At 38.4% G+C, this 18,681-nt stretch overlaps 1 protein-coding gene across 3 annotated transcripts in view; it reads left to right on the top strand.

The window, feature by feature from the left end:
- The window catches only part of Cog6 (conserved oligomeric Golgi complex subunit 6), a 158,438-nt gene that overhangs the window by 121,623 nt on the left and 18,134 nt on the right, over positions 1 to 18,681 (top strand). For all 3 annotated transcript variants that reach the window (XM_089102058.1, XM_089102059.1, XM_089102060.1), the window contains 2 exons: positions 14,122 to 14,227; positions 15,856 to 15,980. In XM_089102058.1, the coding sequence (XP_088958184.1) occupies positions 14,122 to 14,227; positions 15,856 to 15,980 (231 nt within the window). The remainder of the gene's footprint in view (positions 1 to 14,121; positions 14,228 to 15,855; positions 15,981 to 18,681) is intronic.

Consider the following 18,681-nt stretch of genomic DNA (forward strand, 5'->3'; position numbering starts at 1 on the left):
AAGGCCATACGGCTCCAATGTTTTATTATTATTTATTTATTTATTATTATTTTTTTCCCAGAGGCACTTCATATGGAAGGGGTCGTAGAAACTTCAAAGGGGCTCATTCGATTGGAAATCGAGAGTTATAATGCCCTTTTTAATAGTCGAAAGTAATTGGAGGGCAACTAGCCCTCCCTCCACGCCCATCATTCTCCCAAACACATCCAATCAAAATTTTGAGATAGCCATTTTGTTCAGCTTAGTTGATTTCCAGATAGAAAATATGTTTTTGAGGAGGACACTCCCCCACAACCCTCAGGGCAGGGGTTTTAAGTTATGCCCTTGGGGCATATAAGGGTTTTATAGAAGGCGTTGTCGTAGAAACTTCAAAACAGGCTCATTCGACTATAAATTAAAAGGGTTTGTGCCCTTTTTAATAGTCGAAATTTTTTTGTGGGAAAATAGCCCCCCCCCCCCACGCCCATCATTCCCCTAAACACATCCAATCCAAATTTTTAGTTAGCCATTTTGTACAGCGTAGTTGATTTCCAGATAGAAAATATATTTTTGAGAAGGACACTCCCCTCACAACCCTTAAAGCAAGGGTTGTAAGCTATACCCTGGGGGCATACAAGGTTTTTATAGAAGACTTTGTCGTATAAACTTCAAAAAAGACTCATTTGATTGGAAGTTCCAAGGGCTAGTGTCCTTCTTAATAGTTTAAAGTGACTGGAGGGCAACTGACCCTCCTGTCACGCCCATGTTTTCCCCAAACATATCCAATCCAAGTATTCAGATAACCATTCTATTCAACGTAGTTTCAAGTTCTGTAAATTAGGTGTTTGAGAATGACAACACCCTCACAGCCCTCAGGGCAAGGGTTGTAAGTTATGCCCTAGGGGCATATAAGGTTTTGTATAGACAACGTTGTCGTAGAAACTTCAGAAAGGGCTTATTAGACTGGAAGTTTGAATGGCTAGTTCCCTTTTTGATAGTCGAAATTGATTTTAAGACAACTGACACCCCTTCCACGCCCACCATTTCCCTGAACAAATTTTGATATAGCCATTTTGTTCAACGTAGTTGAAATTTCTGGAAATTATATGTTTGAGCAGGACTCTCCCCCACAGTCTTCAGGGGCAAGGGTTATAAGTTATGCCCTGGGGGCATATATGGTTCTTATGGAAGTAATGCTCGTATATTTTGTATAGACAATGTTGTCGTAGTAACTTCAGAAAGGGCTCATTCGACTGGAAATTTAAATGGCTAGTTCCTTTTTTAATAGTCGAAAGTGATTCTAAAGCAACTGACACCCCTTCCACGCCCACCATTTCCCCAAACACATCCAATCAAAATTTTTATGTAGCCATTTTTTTAAACGTAGTTGAAAGTTCTGGAAATTGTATGTTTGGGCAGAACTCTCCCCCCACAGTCCTCAGGGCAAGGTTTATAAGTTATGCCCTGGTGGCATATATGGTTCTTGTGGAAGGAATGATCGTATAAACTTCAGAGAGGGCTCATTTGATTGGAAATTGAAACCTCTAGTTCACTTTTTAAGTGTCAAAAGATATTGGAGGGTAAACAGCTCCCCCTTAAGATAGCTATTTTGTTAAAAATAGTTCAAAGGTTGAATAAGAACAAATCCGGTGTCAATAGAACCCCTAGGGCGCAGGGGAAGGCGTTCTAAGTTATGCCCTAAGGGCGTGTATGATTCTTCTGAAAGGGATGCTCGTATAAACTTCATAGAGGGCTCATTTGATTGGAAATTGAAAGTTCTAGTTCACTTTTAAAGTGTCAAGAAAGTTATACTAGCCCCCCCCCCAACGCTCTTTTTTCCCCAAACCCGTCCGCTTCAAATTTTTGAGATAGCCAGTGTTTTGGAAATTGTTCAAAAATTATATCACAAAAGCGCCCCCCCCCCCAGAGCCCAGGGAATAGGTGTTGTAAGTGTTGTCCTGAGGGCGTATATGGTTCTTATGAAAGAGATGCTCGTATAAACTTCAAAGAGGGCTTATTTGATTGGAAATTGAAGGTTCGTGTTCACTTTTTAAGAGTCAAAAGATATCCGAGGGCAACTAGCCCCCCCCCCACACACCCTTTTTTTCCCCAGGCCCATCCGATAAAATTTTTATAATAGCGATTTCACTAAAAATAGTTCAAAGGTCAGATAAGAAAAATTCCTGTGTTAGCACAGTCCACCCAGGTTCGGAACCAGATGTTGTGAGCACTATATTAGGGGCTCATATAATTTTCATGGAAGAGGTACCTGCATAGTTGTCGGAGACGCCGCACGGGATTGAAAACTGTCAGATCGTTTTCAGTTCTTTAGAGACAAAAGAGATTGGAGAATATCTAGCCTACCCCCCCCTCCACGCCCTAAATGCATCAGATAAAAATTTTGAGATATATATTTTGTTAAAAATAGTTCAAAGTTCTGATAACAAAAAACTCCGGTGTCAACACAGCCCCCCAGGGCCCGGGGGTGGACGTTGTAAGTTATGCCCTGGGGTATATATGGTTGTTATGAAAGGGATGCTCGTATAAACTTCATAGAGGGCTCATTTGATTGGAAATTGAAAGTTGTAATTCACTTTTTAAGAGTCAAAAGTGATTGGAGGGCAGCTAGCCTCCCCCCACACTCCATTTATTTTTTTTTCCACAGGCACCATACAGAAGGGGTCGTCATATAAACTTCAAAGGGGGACCATTCGGTCGAATATAGTGAGTTCTGGTGCCAGTTTTATGAATCAGAATCGATCGGAGGGCAACTAGCTCTCCAAGCCCTTTTTCCCCAAATACATCTGATACAAAATTTGAGGTATCCATTTTTTTAATAACAGTTCAAAGATCATATAAAGGAAACTCTTTTACGTATGGTCATTTCGTTAAAGATAGTTCAAAGTTCAGATAAGAAAAACTCCTGTGTCGACACCCTCCCCCCCCCCTCCCCCGGGCCGGGGCAGGCGTTGTAAGTATTGCTCTGGGGGCATATATGGTTCTTATGGAAGGTATGCTTGTATAAACTTCAGAAGGGTTCATTTGAATGGAAATTAAAAGTTGTAGTTCATTTTCTCAGAGTGAAAAGAGATCGGAGGGCAACTAGCCCCTCCCGCCCTCTCTCCGACCTCTCACTGTAAAAGTCTAAAACCTACTGCGTCATTGGCGCTTTACTGAAAACTATATGCGTCTTGAACAGTCTTGGAAAGTATAAACAACATAAAAATTACTATGTGATGTATATCTATATTAAAATTTGAAAGATCTATCAGTTGAAGAATGTATCCCTCTGTAATTGTATTTTTATTTTCATTACTTTAACAATAGGGAAAGAGAGCTCGTGCTATATAATCCGTTTTTTGTTAAGTGGCGGTTCTGGTTTAGGTTGGTAGTGTTTATTTATAATTAGGAAAAGAGGCAGTATCCGAACACTTGTTCGTAGGGAAACTATATTCGTCTTTAACATCTTTAAAAAGAGCTAATTTATTAAAATGAATATTTGATGTATAATGATATTAATTGCTGAAAGCTCATCAGTTCAAAATGTTACTATAATTTTAATGTTTATTTTCAATATTAAGTGCAAAAGAAAATATTTGTCATAAAATTGGTTTTCAGTAAAGCGCCAATGACGCAGTAGGTTTCAGACTTTTACAGTGAGAGAAGAAGGTCATACCCAAACTCTTGTTTGATTTTTGTTCGTTCCAAGCTTGATTTGCATATTCAATTTAAGTTTCACTCGTTTTAAGATTTATTTATTAATTTACATTAATATCTATTGTATGTTTGTTTGCATTATTTACTTTCTGTTCGTTTTAACTTTCATTTGTACTTCAATAGGAAAATATTTTTTTTCGTTTTAAGCTTGATTTTCATATTCAATCTAAGCATTACTTGCTTTAAGATCTATTTCTTCGTTTATATTGTTACTTGTTGTATGTTTTTAATATGATTGTTCATTTAATTTCTGTTCGTTTTGGGTTTCATTTATTCTTTAATAGTAATTTCTGGTCGTTTTGAGTTTGAATTTTAAAAGGTATTTGTATCTGCTGAGCTTAAGTTTAAAACGGCCTTAACTTTTCTTTGAAAAACTTATTTTTAGGAAAGTTTTTTTTTTAATTAATCAACAGAAACTTCTGTTGATTAATCAGGGGAAGCATCTGAGTAACTTCTCAGGTGCTTCCCCCAAGCAACTCAGGCGCGTCCCCAGGTTGCGGATAGGGGAACATTCTTCAGATATGGTGGATACCCTCGAATGTTAAATAAGAGGGCGCGGACCAAGGGGGGAACCAGTCTCTGGGGGTCTTAAAAAGCCAGTGCACCCTTGTCTGGGGGATATAAATACGGACAGAGGAGGAGGTGAGCCCCTCTGATAGCGATCTTGCTGGGCCCACCGGCGTGTGGATATGTCCCGAAGACGTTAAACTCACCCCCAGTAATGGGATAAATTGCTTGGTGACGCCGTGATGCCAAGTGGGATGATCCTCCAGGCGAGGACAAATGCGAAGAGCGGAAGACACACTCGAGGGTGTCAACGGTCCCGGCTAGAAGCAGAGAGGATTGGCTTGCCGTTGCTTCAAAAGCTAGCCAAGAAACTTTTCCTCTTTATGATTTATGACTAGGCAATCAATGAGAACACAAAATAGGGCTACCGCGTACGGAGAAACCAACGGACAAGCTACCGCGTCCGGGGAAACCGATGGACAAGCTACCGCGTCCGGGGCAACCGATGTATTGACAGCCAACAGTGTTGGAAACGAATCAAGGCAACGTTTGACAAGTCCGTCACAAACGGACGCTAGACCGGTTTTATCTACAAAAATCACCACCAGAATCGGCACGTTAAATCTTCGGACACTTTTGAAACCAGGAAAGAAAGACTTGCTCCTCGGTGAAGCAAACTGCTACGATTGGGACATCATCGGCCTCTCAGAAACTCATCTACCAGGTATCAGCGAAGAACAGGAGGCGCAACCCTCTTGCTCTCTGGAAGACAAGATGGCACACACAGACAAGGAGTCGACTTTTTACTGACAAAAGCAGCAAGGAAATCTATTCTATCAGTGGTGTCTGTCTCGGAGAGATTAATGATGATCCGACTCAAAAGCAAGTTCAAAAACCTCTCCGTGGTACAGGTCTATGCTCCGGTTCATCAAGGTCGGACGAAGAGTCGGAAGATTTCTACTCTCAGCTCCAGAGCCTTGCCGACACCATTCCGAAGAAAGACATCGTGTTAGTCCTCGGGGACTTCAATGCCATCGCGGGGAGTGACAATAGCGGAAACGAAGATGTCATGGGCAAGTTTGGGATCGGACTGATCAACGGCAGATGAGAACGACTCACTGAATTTTGCCGAGATAACGAGCTTTTTATCACAAACACAATGTTCACGCACAGACGAAAGAGAAAAGTCACGTGGTGGTCCCCCGATGGAAGGACTGCCAATATGATAGATTAAATACTGGTATCCAGCCGATGGAAATCTTCATTCACAAACACAGTGACGCTAGGAGGTAGGGACTTTGATAGTGATCACAATCTCCTCATGTCATCGCTTCGCCTAAGATTAAAGGCCGTTGTCAAGCCGAAACAAAAAGTTCCAAGATTCCGGATAGAAGCCCTTAAAGACCTTAAGACGAGACAAGAGTACAGAATGCAGCTCAACGAATGACTGTCAAAGACCTTGCAAGAAACACCTGATCTGCTGAGTCCAGCCGACATCGATCTACTTGTTTCGAAATGCAGCCTGGCCGTATGCAAGACAGCTGAGCTCGTCCTCGGCCATAAATCTGCAGAAGACAAGCCATGGATTACCGAAGAGATTATTGATATGTGTACCGAGAAACGAACTATCCAAAACAAGCAAGATCGAGAAAGCTAGGATAGATTCAAAAACCTTAAACGTCAAATTGAGAAGAAAACCCACCAAGCACTAAAAGACATGATTACTGAAAAATGTAGGCAGTGTGAGGAGGGCTCCCATAGGGGTAACTCACACCTTATGTTCAAACGTGCTAGAGAGCTGACAAACCACGAAGAAGCAAAGTGCCTCGATATCTTAGATAAAAATGAACACAAAATCACTACTTGTGCCGGAATCCGAGATCGCTGGAAAGAACACTTCCAGGAAAAGTTTAATCTCACAGTAAACCCAGATCCTGAAGTGCTTCGAAAGTTCCCAGCACACAGAGATGAGGAACCACCCCCACCACCCTTAAGGTCAGAAGTAGAAGCCGCACTCAAATCCCTCAAGTCAAATAAGGCACCCGGAATAGACGGTATACAGGCAGAACTGCTAAAAGTGGAATCTGATATCGTCGTTGATCTGTACCACAAAATAGTAACAGCTGTATGGGAAATAAAATACTTCCCCGAGTCTTGGTCGAAATCTGTCATAGTGCCCTTGCACAAGAGAGGATCTAAAAGTAACTGCGAAAACTACAGACCCATATCGCTTACTTGCCAACCAGCTAAAATCCTTACGAAAATTCTCCTTGGTCGGATCAGAAACCTGACAAGACACGTAATCTCTGAATATCAAACTGGCTTCTGTCAAAACTGATCCACCATAGACCAAATTTTTGTGATCAGACAGATTATGGAAAGATACCTGGAATTCGGGAAAGAGCTATACCAGCTGTTTATCGATTTCAAACAAGCTTTCGATCTAATTTGGCGAGATGGCCTATGGCACATCCTGGCACACTACGGTATTCCCACTGACATTATTGACATTATCAAGAGCATGTACGAGAAGTCGAGAAGCATGGTACAGACCAGCGAAGGCTTTACTGAAGAAGTCTCAACCTCTTCAGGAGTGCTGCAAGGATGCCTACTCTCCCCCACTCTGTTCTGCCCATTCCTGAATGGTGTACTGGCACTGGTGCCCAATGACACGGGAGCACTCATCAGTGGACACCTCTTTGACTTGCTTGCATACGCCGATGACATTAATCGCCTAAACGAACAACTAGAGGAACTGCAATCAAGCGCTAACGATATTGATCATGCAGCTAGTTCCTTTGGGAAGAAAATCAATGCTAACAAGACAAAAGCTATGAAGGTAACGCGGCATACAGATACAGGCCTTCAACCCAGCAAAATTATGATCCAGGGGGAAGAGATCGAGTGGGTTTACCATTTCGTTTACCTAGTAAGTGAGCTGAAGTCCACAAACGACTCCTCAAAAGACATTAAACGACGCCTCGCCCTTGCCTCAGCATGCTTCAAGTCATTGCGATCGATCTAGAAAAACAAACATCTGTCGCTGAAACTAAAAACACGCCTTTTTCGAGCTCTTGTGGTTTCAGTAGCAACGTACGGAGCAGAGACATGGACCTTGAAAGCAGAAGACAAACGCCGGTTGGCGGCCTTTGAAACAAAATCCCTCAGGAAGCTTGCTGGCATCACCTACCTTGACCGAATATCAAACGGACGGCTATTGTCTTCGCTCAACTATTCCCAGACCATCATGCAGACCATCCAGCTGCAGCAGCTTCGATGGTTAGGCCAGGTTCAACGGATGTTCCCAGCCCAACTTCCAAAAATTGCGTTTGAAGGAAGGATTGATGCCTCCCGCCCAAAAGGACGACCTCCCAAGCGCTGGAGGGAAAACTTTCCCAGTCATCCCCTGTCGGTACTCCTTCGGACTGCAGCGAACAGGGAATCGTATAAGAAGCTTTTCCATAGTTCAGTTAGAGGAGAAGCCCCGAGTCGGCCAATCCGGCCGGATGGGAGTTAAGTAAGTAAGTAAGAAATAAGAAACATTCACTGGCTAGGTTTCTTCTGCAATTATGGTGACTTCCTTCGAATCCCATCTCATGACCACTTCCCAGCCCACTTGGGGTTGACCTGCTTTTCGTTTGGCCTCATGTGGATAACTAATCCCCCGCCTCTTCCTCCGTATCAAGAACCCTCCCAAGTAGACTATTTCCTACCCTATCCCCGTTAATTCCTCCCTATCCCCCTCATTTCATCCCTTGTGCATATCCTATCATTATGACCTAAGTTTGAGAGTTCTTGCCTGTGAAAATTATCCTGTAATAAACTCTAATCGTTCTCTCTTGCTCTCAATTGGAAACCAGTTTCGCCTTCCTGATTCCTCTCTGTCTATTTCATTTCTTTTTCTGAAGCTCTGAACACTTTAGATAATTTCACCCTTAATCCTGCCTTTGATATGAAGGGAGCAACCGATTTTACCGGAAAAAGTTAATATTGAATCAAGTGACAAGCTCGTTAACTAATATATTGGGGTCTACAAGGTCAAATGATTTTTGAAGGTCGGTAGAAATTAAATTTAGCCAAGAATTTGGCTTTTCAAGAATTTTCAAAATGGAATCGATGAGGAAAACAAGGTAATAGGAAGCAGAAATGGATTTGAGGTTCCCAAATTACCTCAGGTCAATAAGAGGTGGATTTTGTTTTTTCTTTAGCCAATCTGCAAGATCCTCGAGATCACCCTCTCGGGAAAAAATGGTGATGTCTTGTTTCGTACTAAGAGTAACTTTAATCCCGAAACTATTTCAGTTCCTGGTTTCTCTGAATATGATGAAATCCTTTGGCTAAGCATCAGGCCAAAAGAACTTCCCGTCTCTTTATTATTATTGCTATAGCTGTCTCTTGTTACTCGCCAAACCAAAGTATCGATGCAAAACGCAGATTAATCCAGAAATTGCAGACAAGTCCTAATTTTGTTATTTATAAGTTTCCAAATTCTGGACTTTTTAGGTGGTGCCGCCTATGATCTTAAGATTGATTAAGTTTGCTCCTCTCTTAAAGTAAAGCAAATATTTAAAATACAAACTACCTAGGGAAACACCTCTCTTTATGTTATTCTAACTAATATGAATAATTTCTTTAGTCCCCCCCCCCCTCAGTTTTCCCCCATTGGGTGGGAGTCCTCCTTTTGTCCCCTTATTCGAACTTTATTCTTTCTCAATAACTTATGGCTCTTACCATATAACTTATGGACTCTTATGGACTTACCATATAACTATGTACTTACCGTAATAACTTATGGACATTTTTTAGGTGGTGACGCCTATGATCTTAAGATTGATTCAGTTTGCTCCTCTTTTAAAGTAAAGCAAATATTTAAAATACCAACTACCTAGGGAAACATCTCTCTTTATATTATTCTAACTAATATGAATAATTTCTATAGTCCCCCCTCAGTTTTCCCCCATTGGGTGGGAGTCCTCCTTTTGTCCCCTTATTCAAACTTTATTCTTTCTCAATAACTTATGGCTCTTACCATATAACTTATGGACTTTTATGGACTTACCACATAACTATGGACATACCGTAATAACTTATGGACATTTTTTAGGTGGTGACGCCTATGATCTTAAGATTGATTAAGTTTGCTCCTCTCTTAAAGTAAAGCAAATATTTAAAATACCAACTACCTAGGGAAACACCTCTCTTTATGTTATTCTAACTAATATGAATAATTTCTATAGTCCCCCCTCAGTTTGCCCCCATTAAGTGGGAGTCCTCCTTTCGTCCCCTTATTCAAACTTTATTCTTTCTCAATAACTTATGGCTCTTACCATATAACTTATGGACTTTTATGGACTTACCACATAACTATGGACATACCGTAATAACTTATGGACATTTTTTAGGTGGTGACGCCTATGATCTTAAGATTGATTCAGTTTGCTCCTCTTTTAAAGTAAAGCAAATATTAAAAATACCAACTACCTAGGGAAACACCTCTCTTTATGTTATTCTAACTAATATGAATAATTTCTATAGTCCCCCCTCAGTTTGCCCCCATTAAGTGGGAGTCCTCCTGTCGTCCCCTGATTCAAACTTTATTCTTTCTCAATAACTTATGGCTCTTACCATATAACTTATGGACTTGTACGGTCTTACCATATAACTATGGACTTACCATAATAACTTATGGACATTTTTTAGGTGGTGACGCCTATAATCTTAAGATTGATTCAGCTTGCTCCTCTCTTAAAGTAAAGGAAATATTTAAAATACCAACTACCTAGGGAAACATCTCTCTTTATATTATTCTAACTAATATGAATAATTTCTATAGTCCCCCCTCAGTTTGCCCCCATTAAGTGGGAGTCCTCCTTTCGTCCCCTTATTCAAACTTTATTCTTTCTCAATAACTTATGGCTCTTACCATATAACTTATGGACTTTTACGGTCTTACCATATAACTATGGACTTACCATAATAACTTATGGACATTTTTTAGGTGGTGACGCCTATAATCTTAAGATTGATTCAGTTTGCTCCTCTCTTAAAGTAAAGGAAATATTTAAAATACCAACTACCTAGGGAAACATCTCTCTTTATATTATTCTAACTAATATGAATAATTTCTATAGTCCCCCCTCAGTTTGCCCCCATTAAGTGGGAGTCCTCCTTTCGTCCCCATATTCAAACTTTATTCTTTCTCAATAACTTATGGCTCTTACCATATAACTTATTGACTTTTACGGTCTTACCATATAACTATGGACTTACCATAATAACTTATGGACATTTTTTAGGTGGTGACGCCTATAATCTTAAGATTGATTCAGTTTGCTCCTCTCTTAAAGTAAAGGAAATATTTAAAATACCAACTACCTAGGGAAACACCTCTCTTTATGTTATTCTAACTAATATGAATAATTTCTATAGTCCCCCCTCAGTTTGCCCCCATTAAGTGGGAGTCCTCCTTTTGTCCCCTTATTCGAACTTTATTCTTTCTCAATAACTTATGGCTCTTACCATATAACTTATGGACTTTTATGGACTTACCACATAACTATGGACATACCGTAATAACTTATGGACATTTTTTAGGTGGTGACGCCTATGATCTTAAGATTGATTCAGTTTGCTCCTCTCTTAAAGTAAAGCAAATATTTAAAATACCAACTACCTAGGGAAACACCTCTCTTTATGTTATTCTAACTAATATGAATAATTTCTATAGTCCCCCCTCAGTTTGCCCCCATTAAGTGGGAGTCCTCCTTTCGTCCCCTTATTCAAACTTTATTCTTTCTCAATAACTTCTGGCTCTTACCATATAACTTATGGACTTTTACGGTCTTACCATATAACTCTGGACTTACCATAATAACTTATGGACATTTTTTAGGTGGTGACGCCTATAATCTTAAGATTGATTCAGTTTGCTCCTCTCTTAAAGTAAAGGAAATATTTAAAATACCAACTACCTAGGGAAACATCTCTCTTTATATTATTCTAACTAATATGAATAATTTCTATAGTCCCCCCTCAGTTTGCCCCCATTAAGTGGGAGTCCTCCTTTCGTCCCCTTATTCAAACTTTATTCTTTCTCAATAACTTATGGCTCTTACCATATAACTTATGGACTTTTACGGTCTTACCATATAACTATGGACTTACCATAATAACTTATGGACATTTTTTAGGTGGTGACGCCTATAATCTTAAGATTGATTCAGTTTGCTCCTCTCTTAAAGTAAAGGAAATATTTAAAATACCAACTACCTAGGGAAACACCTCTCTTTGTATTATTCTAATTAATATGAATAATTTCTATAGTCCCCCCTCAGTTTGCCCCCATTGGGTGGGAGTCCTCCTTTTGTCCCCTTGTTCAGACTTTATTCTTACTCAATAACTTATGGATCTTACCATATAACTTATGGACTTTTATGGACTTACCACATAACTATGGACATACCGTAATAACTTATGGACATTTTTTAGGTGGTTGTATTATTCTAACTAATATGAATAATTTCTATAGTCCCCCCTCAGTTTGCCCCCATTGGGTGGGAGTCCTTCTTTTGTCCCCTTATTCAAACTTTATTCTTTCTCAATAACTTATGGCTCTTACCATATAACTTATGGACTTTTATGGACTTACCATAATAACTTGTGAAAATTTGTTAGGCGGTGACGCCTATGATCTTAAGATTGATTCAATTTGCCCTCTCATAAAGTAAAGCAAATAATTGAAATGTCAACTACCTGTGGAAACACCTCCTTCATATCATTCTAACTAATATGAACAATTTCTACAGTCCCCCTCAGTTTGCCCCCATTGGGTGGGAATCCTCCTTTTGTCCCCCTATTTAAACTCTAAGTATTGTTTCCCAACAGCTTATGACTCTTACCATATAACTTATGGATTTTTATGGACTTACCATATAACTAACTATGGACTTACTATAATACCTTATGGACTTTTTTTAGGTGGTGACGCTAATGATATTAAGATTGATTTAGTTTGCTCCTCTCTTACAGTAAAGCAAATAGTCAAAATACCAACTACCTGGGGAAGCGCCTTTCTTGGTATTATTCTCACTAATATGAATAATTTTCTACAGTTCCTCCTCAGTTTGCCCCCATCAGGTGGGAGTCCTCCTTTTGTCGTCCTGTTCAAACTTTAAGTATTCTTTCTCAATAACGTATGGCTCTTACCGCCCTCTTCACAATTCTGGCCTCCTTTCTTTTGATATGTGGCTCAATGCTGAAAATTGGTCAGATAATTATAATTTACAAGTTTTTGATGAAAAAATTGCTACTTTCCACACAAAGCTAAATGACAAATTTCTAATTTCGTTCACAGAAAAACAAATTTCAAAAGTGCTGCAGTGATAAACCCTTCATGAATCAACCCATAAAAACCCTATTTACGAGTAAATTAAACCTTTCCAGAAATGGTAATCTGGATGAAGCAAATAAACTAGGTAATAAACTAAACTTTATTTAGTTGAAATTCCACGGAGGAGCAAAACATATTCATCTAGTTCTCAAATAATGTCTGAAACCACACTGCCTAAGCATGAAAAAATGAAAAAATACAGCAAATAGAAAGATAAACAAGGTGAATTCGCAGCTGGTGAAAAAAGGAGAAAAATGCGAATGTTTCTGCTCTGACCTCCATTCAGTCTTCCAGCTATCTTTTCACTGTTACTGTAGAAAGACTGCCTTCTCTTGTATTTTGTGTTTTAAGGTTTCTCTTTTTATATTTCTTGTGGATTTTATCCGCTTTTTGTTCTTATCTTTTTTAATGAAGTCGGCATTGAGAAGTTTCTTGCTCAAACATTTTTATTTACCTTCTTTTTTCACTTGCTTTGAAATTACCTTGTTTTCTTCAATATCCTCGGTTTTCTCGCTGTGTATAGTTGCCGAAATTGTTGTTCTATCTAGTTGTTCATCGTTATAGAATTCTCAGTTGTAGGCTACTTGAGATTAAAATGCTAGGAAAGTTCCGGGGGTAGTGATGATTAATGTTAAATTGTTATTCTATCTAGTTGTTCATCGTTATAGAATTCTCAGTTGTAGGCTACTTGAGATTAAAATGCTAGGAAAGTTCCGGGGGTAGTGATGATTAATGTTAAATTGTTATTCTATCTAGTTGTTCATCGTTATAGAATTCTCAGTTGTAGGCTACTTGAGATTAAAATGCTAGGAAAGTTCCGGGGGTACTGATGATTAATGTTAAATTGTTATTCTATCTAGTTGTTCATCGTTATAGAATTCTCAGTTGTAGGCTACTTGAGATTAAAATGCTAGGAAATTTCCGGGGGTAGTGATGATTAATGTTTAGGTTCTTTTTAAACGATGTTTAAAAGGGTTGCGGACTTTTCTATAACAACTAAACAAGAAAAGTAATTTTTAGAACTGACTATCAAAAAATGAAATAAAATGAAAAATTAACCGAGCTTTGTCAAAGGACGGCATATTTTGTCAAACAAAATTGACCAAACAATGTCTTCTGATTAAAAGAGAAACTCATGGTTCTTGATAACTTTTCTTTAAAGGAAAGAAATTAATACCACTCTAGAAATAATTGTAATGGCATATATTTTGGCCAGTACATCAACAGAAAGTTTATATTGACTTTATATATACATTTTTACCACCCGAAAAAATAAATTTGGACGATGCACAATCTGGGTATTGAAGCAAATTGTGTCCTTTCTCCGAACCTGGCTCGTGGGTCAAAGCTCTAAACTACAACTTAAAGTAGCCTTTAAAGTATATTAATGATGCAATACTTTATCACACATGACACTTGAAGCTAATTTACAGCAAGAACAGAGTGAATAATTTGTTCTCATCTTTCTTTTAAAATCGCTAGTTTTTTTTGTGCAGTTTTAAGTGTTTAATTAAAACTTTTATTTCTAGAGCCCTTGACAAACTTATGTCTATACAGAAGTCATGCGAAGTCCTAGCAGCCGAGGGCTACGAAAAGCTATCGAGAGAAACCTACTATAATATGGAAACCCTTAAGGTAATTTTACTGTTATATTCTATTATTATTCGTAACCTATGGTTTGAAGAACAGTACGGGTAGAAACTTAAATGTAATAACGGTTTAAATGCGGCTATTTTAATTTGAACTTTGTAGAATTAAACGAATAACACGGCAAATGTAGGTATAGGGTTCCAAGCTGGCATAGTTAGCATTTAACATTGTCACAAAGAAAAATGGAAAGGTAATTTGGCTTTCAAAATGATAGACTACGGGAGGTTCCAGTAACTTAAAAATGTACAAGTATTATGTAAAACATCCTGTTGTCCTTGTATAGTAGCACACATTTGCAAGCTTAGATTTCGGTATGATGCCGATTAATTTTGTACTTAATTTGAAAGGAATTACTCTATTATTGCTAAAAGTTTGATGAAAATTTTGAGATGAGTATATAGCGAAAGGGTTTGACTGTACTGTGGCTGTTCAGGTGAAAACAGTGACATATTAAATAATTTTTTATTTAAAAATTATTATAAATAATAAAAAGATAAATATATAATTAAAATAAAAAAATTATAGTGTGATGTTTCACCAACCCTCACTTTTGAGTCAGATGTTACCGTGTGCAACTTGCCACACATTGAAATTGTGAAAGATCCCTGGCCGGTCAGACGAATAAACCTAAATGGTTGATGCCCTGATTATAAGAATTTGAGTCCCCTTCCCAATTCCTCATTGAGAAAGGATCGGTTCCGGACTCCAACTTAATTACGAATATCATGACCTAAATAGTCCTTACGAATTCCTAAATATCCTGATCTTATAGGTGAGAGAGAGAATGAGGAAACTGCAAATCGATATTGAATACCTGTATGCAGGAAGTAGAAATAACCAGCAGAAAGACATCCTCAAATTCATTTAAATGAGGCCCCCATTGCTTTGTATGTGATAAAGATAGTTGCCTGAAAAAACAGCACATTGTAATTGCTTGTACGGCAACTGCTGTGCGTGTATAGCCTACAGAAAGGTTAAGATAATAATAAACTTTTAATTTTTATAATTTTATTATTATTTAATTCATAAGCCGCTATACAGTAATACTATGTATAACGTAAAACAGTTGCTGAAACTATATACCTAATTATATAGACTATATACCTTACTCACTGTATATGGAGACTATTTACTAGACTATACACTGACAATTTACCAATAATTACTGAGATTAGCGGAAAAATCATTATCTTTTGGTTGCAAAATTGTCCTTCTTTTCTTCTGAACCTTTAAGGAGGAATCTACTGCGTAATTATTGTTTTCACATATGACAATGTTTACTCCTTTAAATGGGTTTGCAAACTTCTTCATCTTAATTGGTATATTTTATGCAAATAAGATTATTACCATATGCAACACACAGTAATTTACAATATCAATATAGGCAATAATATTTTACTTTTTAAACAATCAAAAGAATAAAATGAAAAAATTAAACCAATTGTTTTAATTGCATGAAAAGCGCTTGTCAGGATAGCATAGGCCTCTCCCTTTTTTTCTTGCGAACATACCGTACATCAGCAATGGCTTAGTTAAAATAATAAACAATACTATTTTTATAATATTATTTAAAACCCATTTTAAATAATAACACTACTGTTTTTGTTCTGCAGGAGCAAGCATTAGATCGTATATTCAAATGGTGCCAGCTCCAAGTTCGAGTTGCGGATGTGAACAATATTCACCCCTTTTTGCGTCGAAGCCTTAAATATTTAGAAGTGCGTCCAACGTATATTGAGTGAGTGTGTTTCTTCCTCATCTCTTACTCTTTGTTCTTTAAAACAAATTGAAAAAGATCTGATAGTCACCTATTGAAATAAATATTGTATTTATTTGTAAATAACAATAATAAAATAATATTATTTCGATAAAATAATTACAAAAATTTTATCAATGATTTTTAAATAATAATAAGATAATTATATGATTAAAATAACGAATTTTCTTTTGAAGTAATTTTAGTAACCCCTGCAGTTTGTTGCTATAATTATAATACAATTCCTAGTTGTAAATTTCAATTTTGAAAATTCCAGTCTATTCCTAACTTCTCCTGAATTTCGAAATGTATTTTTACAAATTAATTCAAAGGAGAAACTTTCAAAATAGTAAGCTAATTTATTGTGTTTTATGTTTAATTTATTTTGTTTGTTATATGCATGTTTTCTCCTTCCATAAAAAGCAATTATAGTAATTGACGTAGTTATAATGGATTCTATGGACTAGGCCTAACTCGGCTTTGTGCTGCAGTGAGTTGCTAGTAGCAGTAGTAGTAGTAGTGTTTAGATATCATACGGGCTATTCATACTAGCTGTACTAGCCGCGTGGTTAGCGCACTAGACTTGCCATCTTGTGCCCCTAAGCGCAGGGGTTCGAGTCCTGATGTCGCTGATAAATTGGTATAGAACGAGGGTCAGGGATCTAACTCTGTAACCCCAGCCAGGGTTGACCCAGATCAGACCCTGGCTGACCTGGGTTGCATTCCCGGTTGAAGGCAGGTTGCATTCCCGGCCGAAGGAAGAGAATCAGGAGATTGGTACCTGCACTACGCGGACCATTGGTCAGCATGCGAAAAATTAAGTTAGATATCATGTATATTTTGTTTGAACAAGAAAGTTGACAATTTTACATTTTCAGAGGCAACGCATAGTGTAAAGGCCATACAGCTCCAATGTTTTATTATTTATTCATTATTATTTTTTTTTCCCAGAGGCACTTCACATGGAAGGGGTCGTCGTATAAACTTCAAAGGGAGCTCATTCGATTGAAAATCGAGAGTTCTAGTGCCCTTTTTAAGGGTCAAAAGTGATTGGAAGGCAGCTAACACCCTTTCCACGCCCATCATTTTCTCAACCATATCCAATTGAAATTTTGAGATAGCTGTTTTGTTCTACGTAGTTGATTGCCACCTAGAAATTATGTTTTTGAGGAGGACACTCCCCCCAAAGCCCCTAGGGCAAGGGTTGTAAGTTATTCCCTGGGGGCATACTAGGTTATTATAGAACGTGTAATTATAAAAGCTTCAAAACGGGCTAACTCGATTTGAGCATGAAATGGCTATTGCTCTTTTTAATAGTCGAAAATTACCGGAGGGCAAATAACCCCCCTACCATACCCCTCATTTCCCCAAACACATCTACCCAAAATAGTTAGACAGCCATTTTGTTCAGCGCAGTTGAAAATTCTGGAAATTAGGTCTTTGAGGATGATAACCCCCCACAGCCCTCAGGGCAAGGGTTGTAAACTATGCCCTGGGGACATGTAAGGTTTTTATAGAAAGCGTCGTCGTAGAAACTTCAAAAAGGTTCATTTAATTAGAAATTGAAATGGCTTGTGCCCTTTTTAATAGTCGAAAGTAATGGAAGGCAACTAACACCCGTTCCATACCCACGTTTTCCCCAAACCCGTCCAATAAAAGTTATGAGATAGCCATTTTGTTTAACGTAGTTGAAAGTTCTGGAAATTATATCTTTAAGATGAACACTCCCTCCAGCTTCTTCAGGGCAAGGGTTATAGTTTATGCCTCGGGGGCATATATGGTTCTTATGGAAGGAATGCTCGTCTAAGCTTCAGAAAGGGCTCATTTGATTGGAAATTGAAAGTTCTAGTTCACTTTTTAAGTGTCAAAAGATATATGAGGGTAATCACCCCCCCCCCCCCACGCCCTTTTTCCCAAATGAATCTGATAAAAAATTTTGAGATAGCTATTTTGTTAAAAATAGTTCAATGGTCATATAACAAAACCCCCCAGGGCTCGGGGGCGGGCGTTGTCAGTTGTGCCCTGGGGGCCTATATGGTTTTTATGGAAGGGATGCTCGTATTAACATCAAAGAGGGCTCATTTGATTGGAAATTGAAAGTTCTAGTTCACTTTTTAAGAGTCAAAAGAGATTGGAGGGCATCTACCCCCACCTCACCCCCCTCCACACCCATTTTTTCTCAAACCCATCCGATAGGAACTTTGAGATAATCATTTTTTTTTTTAAATAGTTCAAAGACCATGTAACGAAAACTCCGTGGTCAACACAGCCCCCAGGGCCCGAGGGCAGGTGTTGTAAGTTATGCCCTGGGGGAATATATTGTTCATATGGAAGGGATGCTCGTAAAAACTTCAGAGAGGGCTCATTTGATTGGAAATTGAATGTTTTAGTTCAGTTTTTGAAAGTCAAAGAGATTGGAGGGCAACTAGACCCCCACGCCCCTGTTTCCCTAAATACATCCGATAAAAATTTTGAGATAGCCACTAAGTTAAAGATTGTTCAAAAGTCAGATAACAAAAACTCAGGTGTCGACAGGCGTTGTAAGTTATGCCCTGGGGCATATATGGTTCGTTATGAAAGGGATGATCGTATAAGCTTCTGAGAGGGCTCATTTGATTGGGAATTGAATGTTCGACTTCGCTTTTTAATAGTCAAAAGATATCCGAGGGCAACTAGCCCCCCC

The sequence above is a fragment of the Artemia sp. Qi Xiang Cuo genome, chromosome 16, assembly GCF_049724085.1.
Source record: "Artemia sp. Qi Xiang Cuo chromosome 16, ASM4972408v1, whole genome shotgun sequence".
Lineage (NCBI taxonomy): Eukaryota > Metazoa > Arthropoda > Branchiopoda > Anostraca > Artemiidae > Artemia > Artemia sp. Qi Xiang Cuo.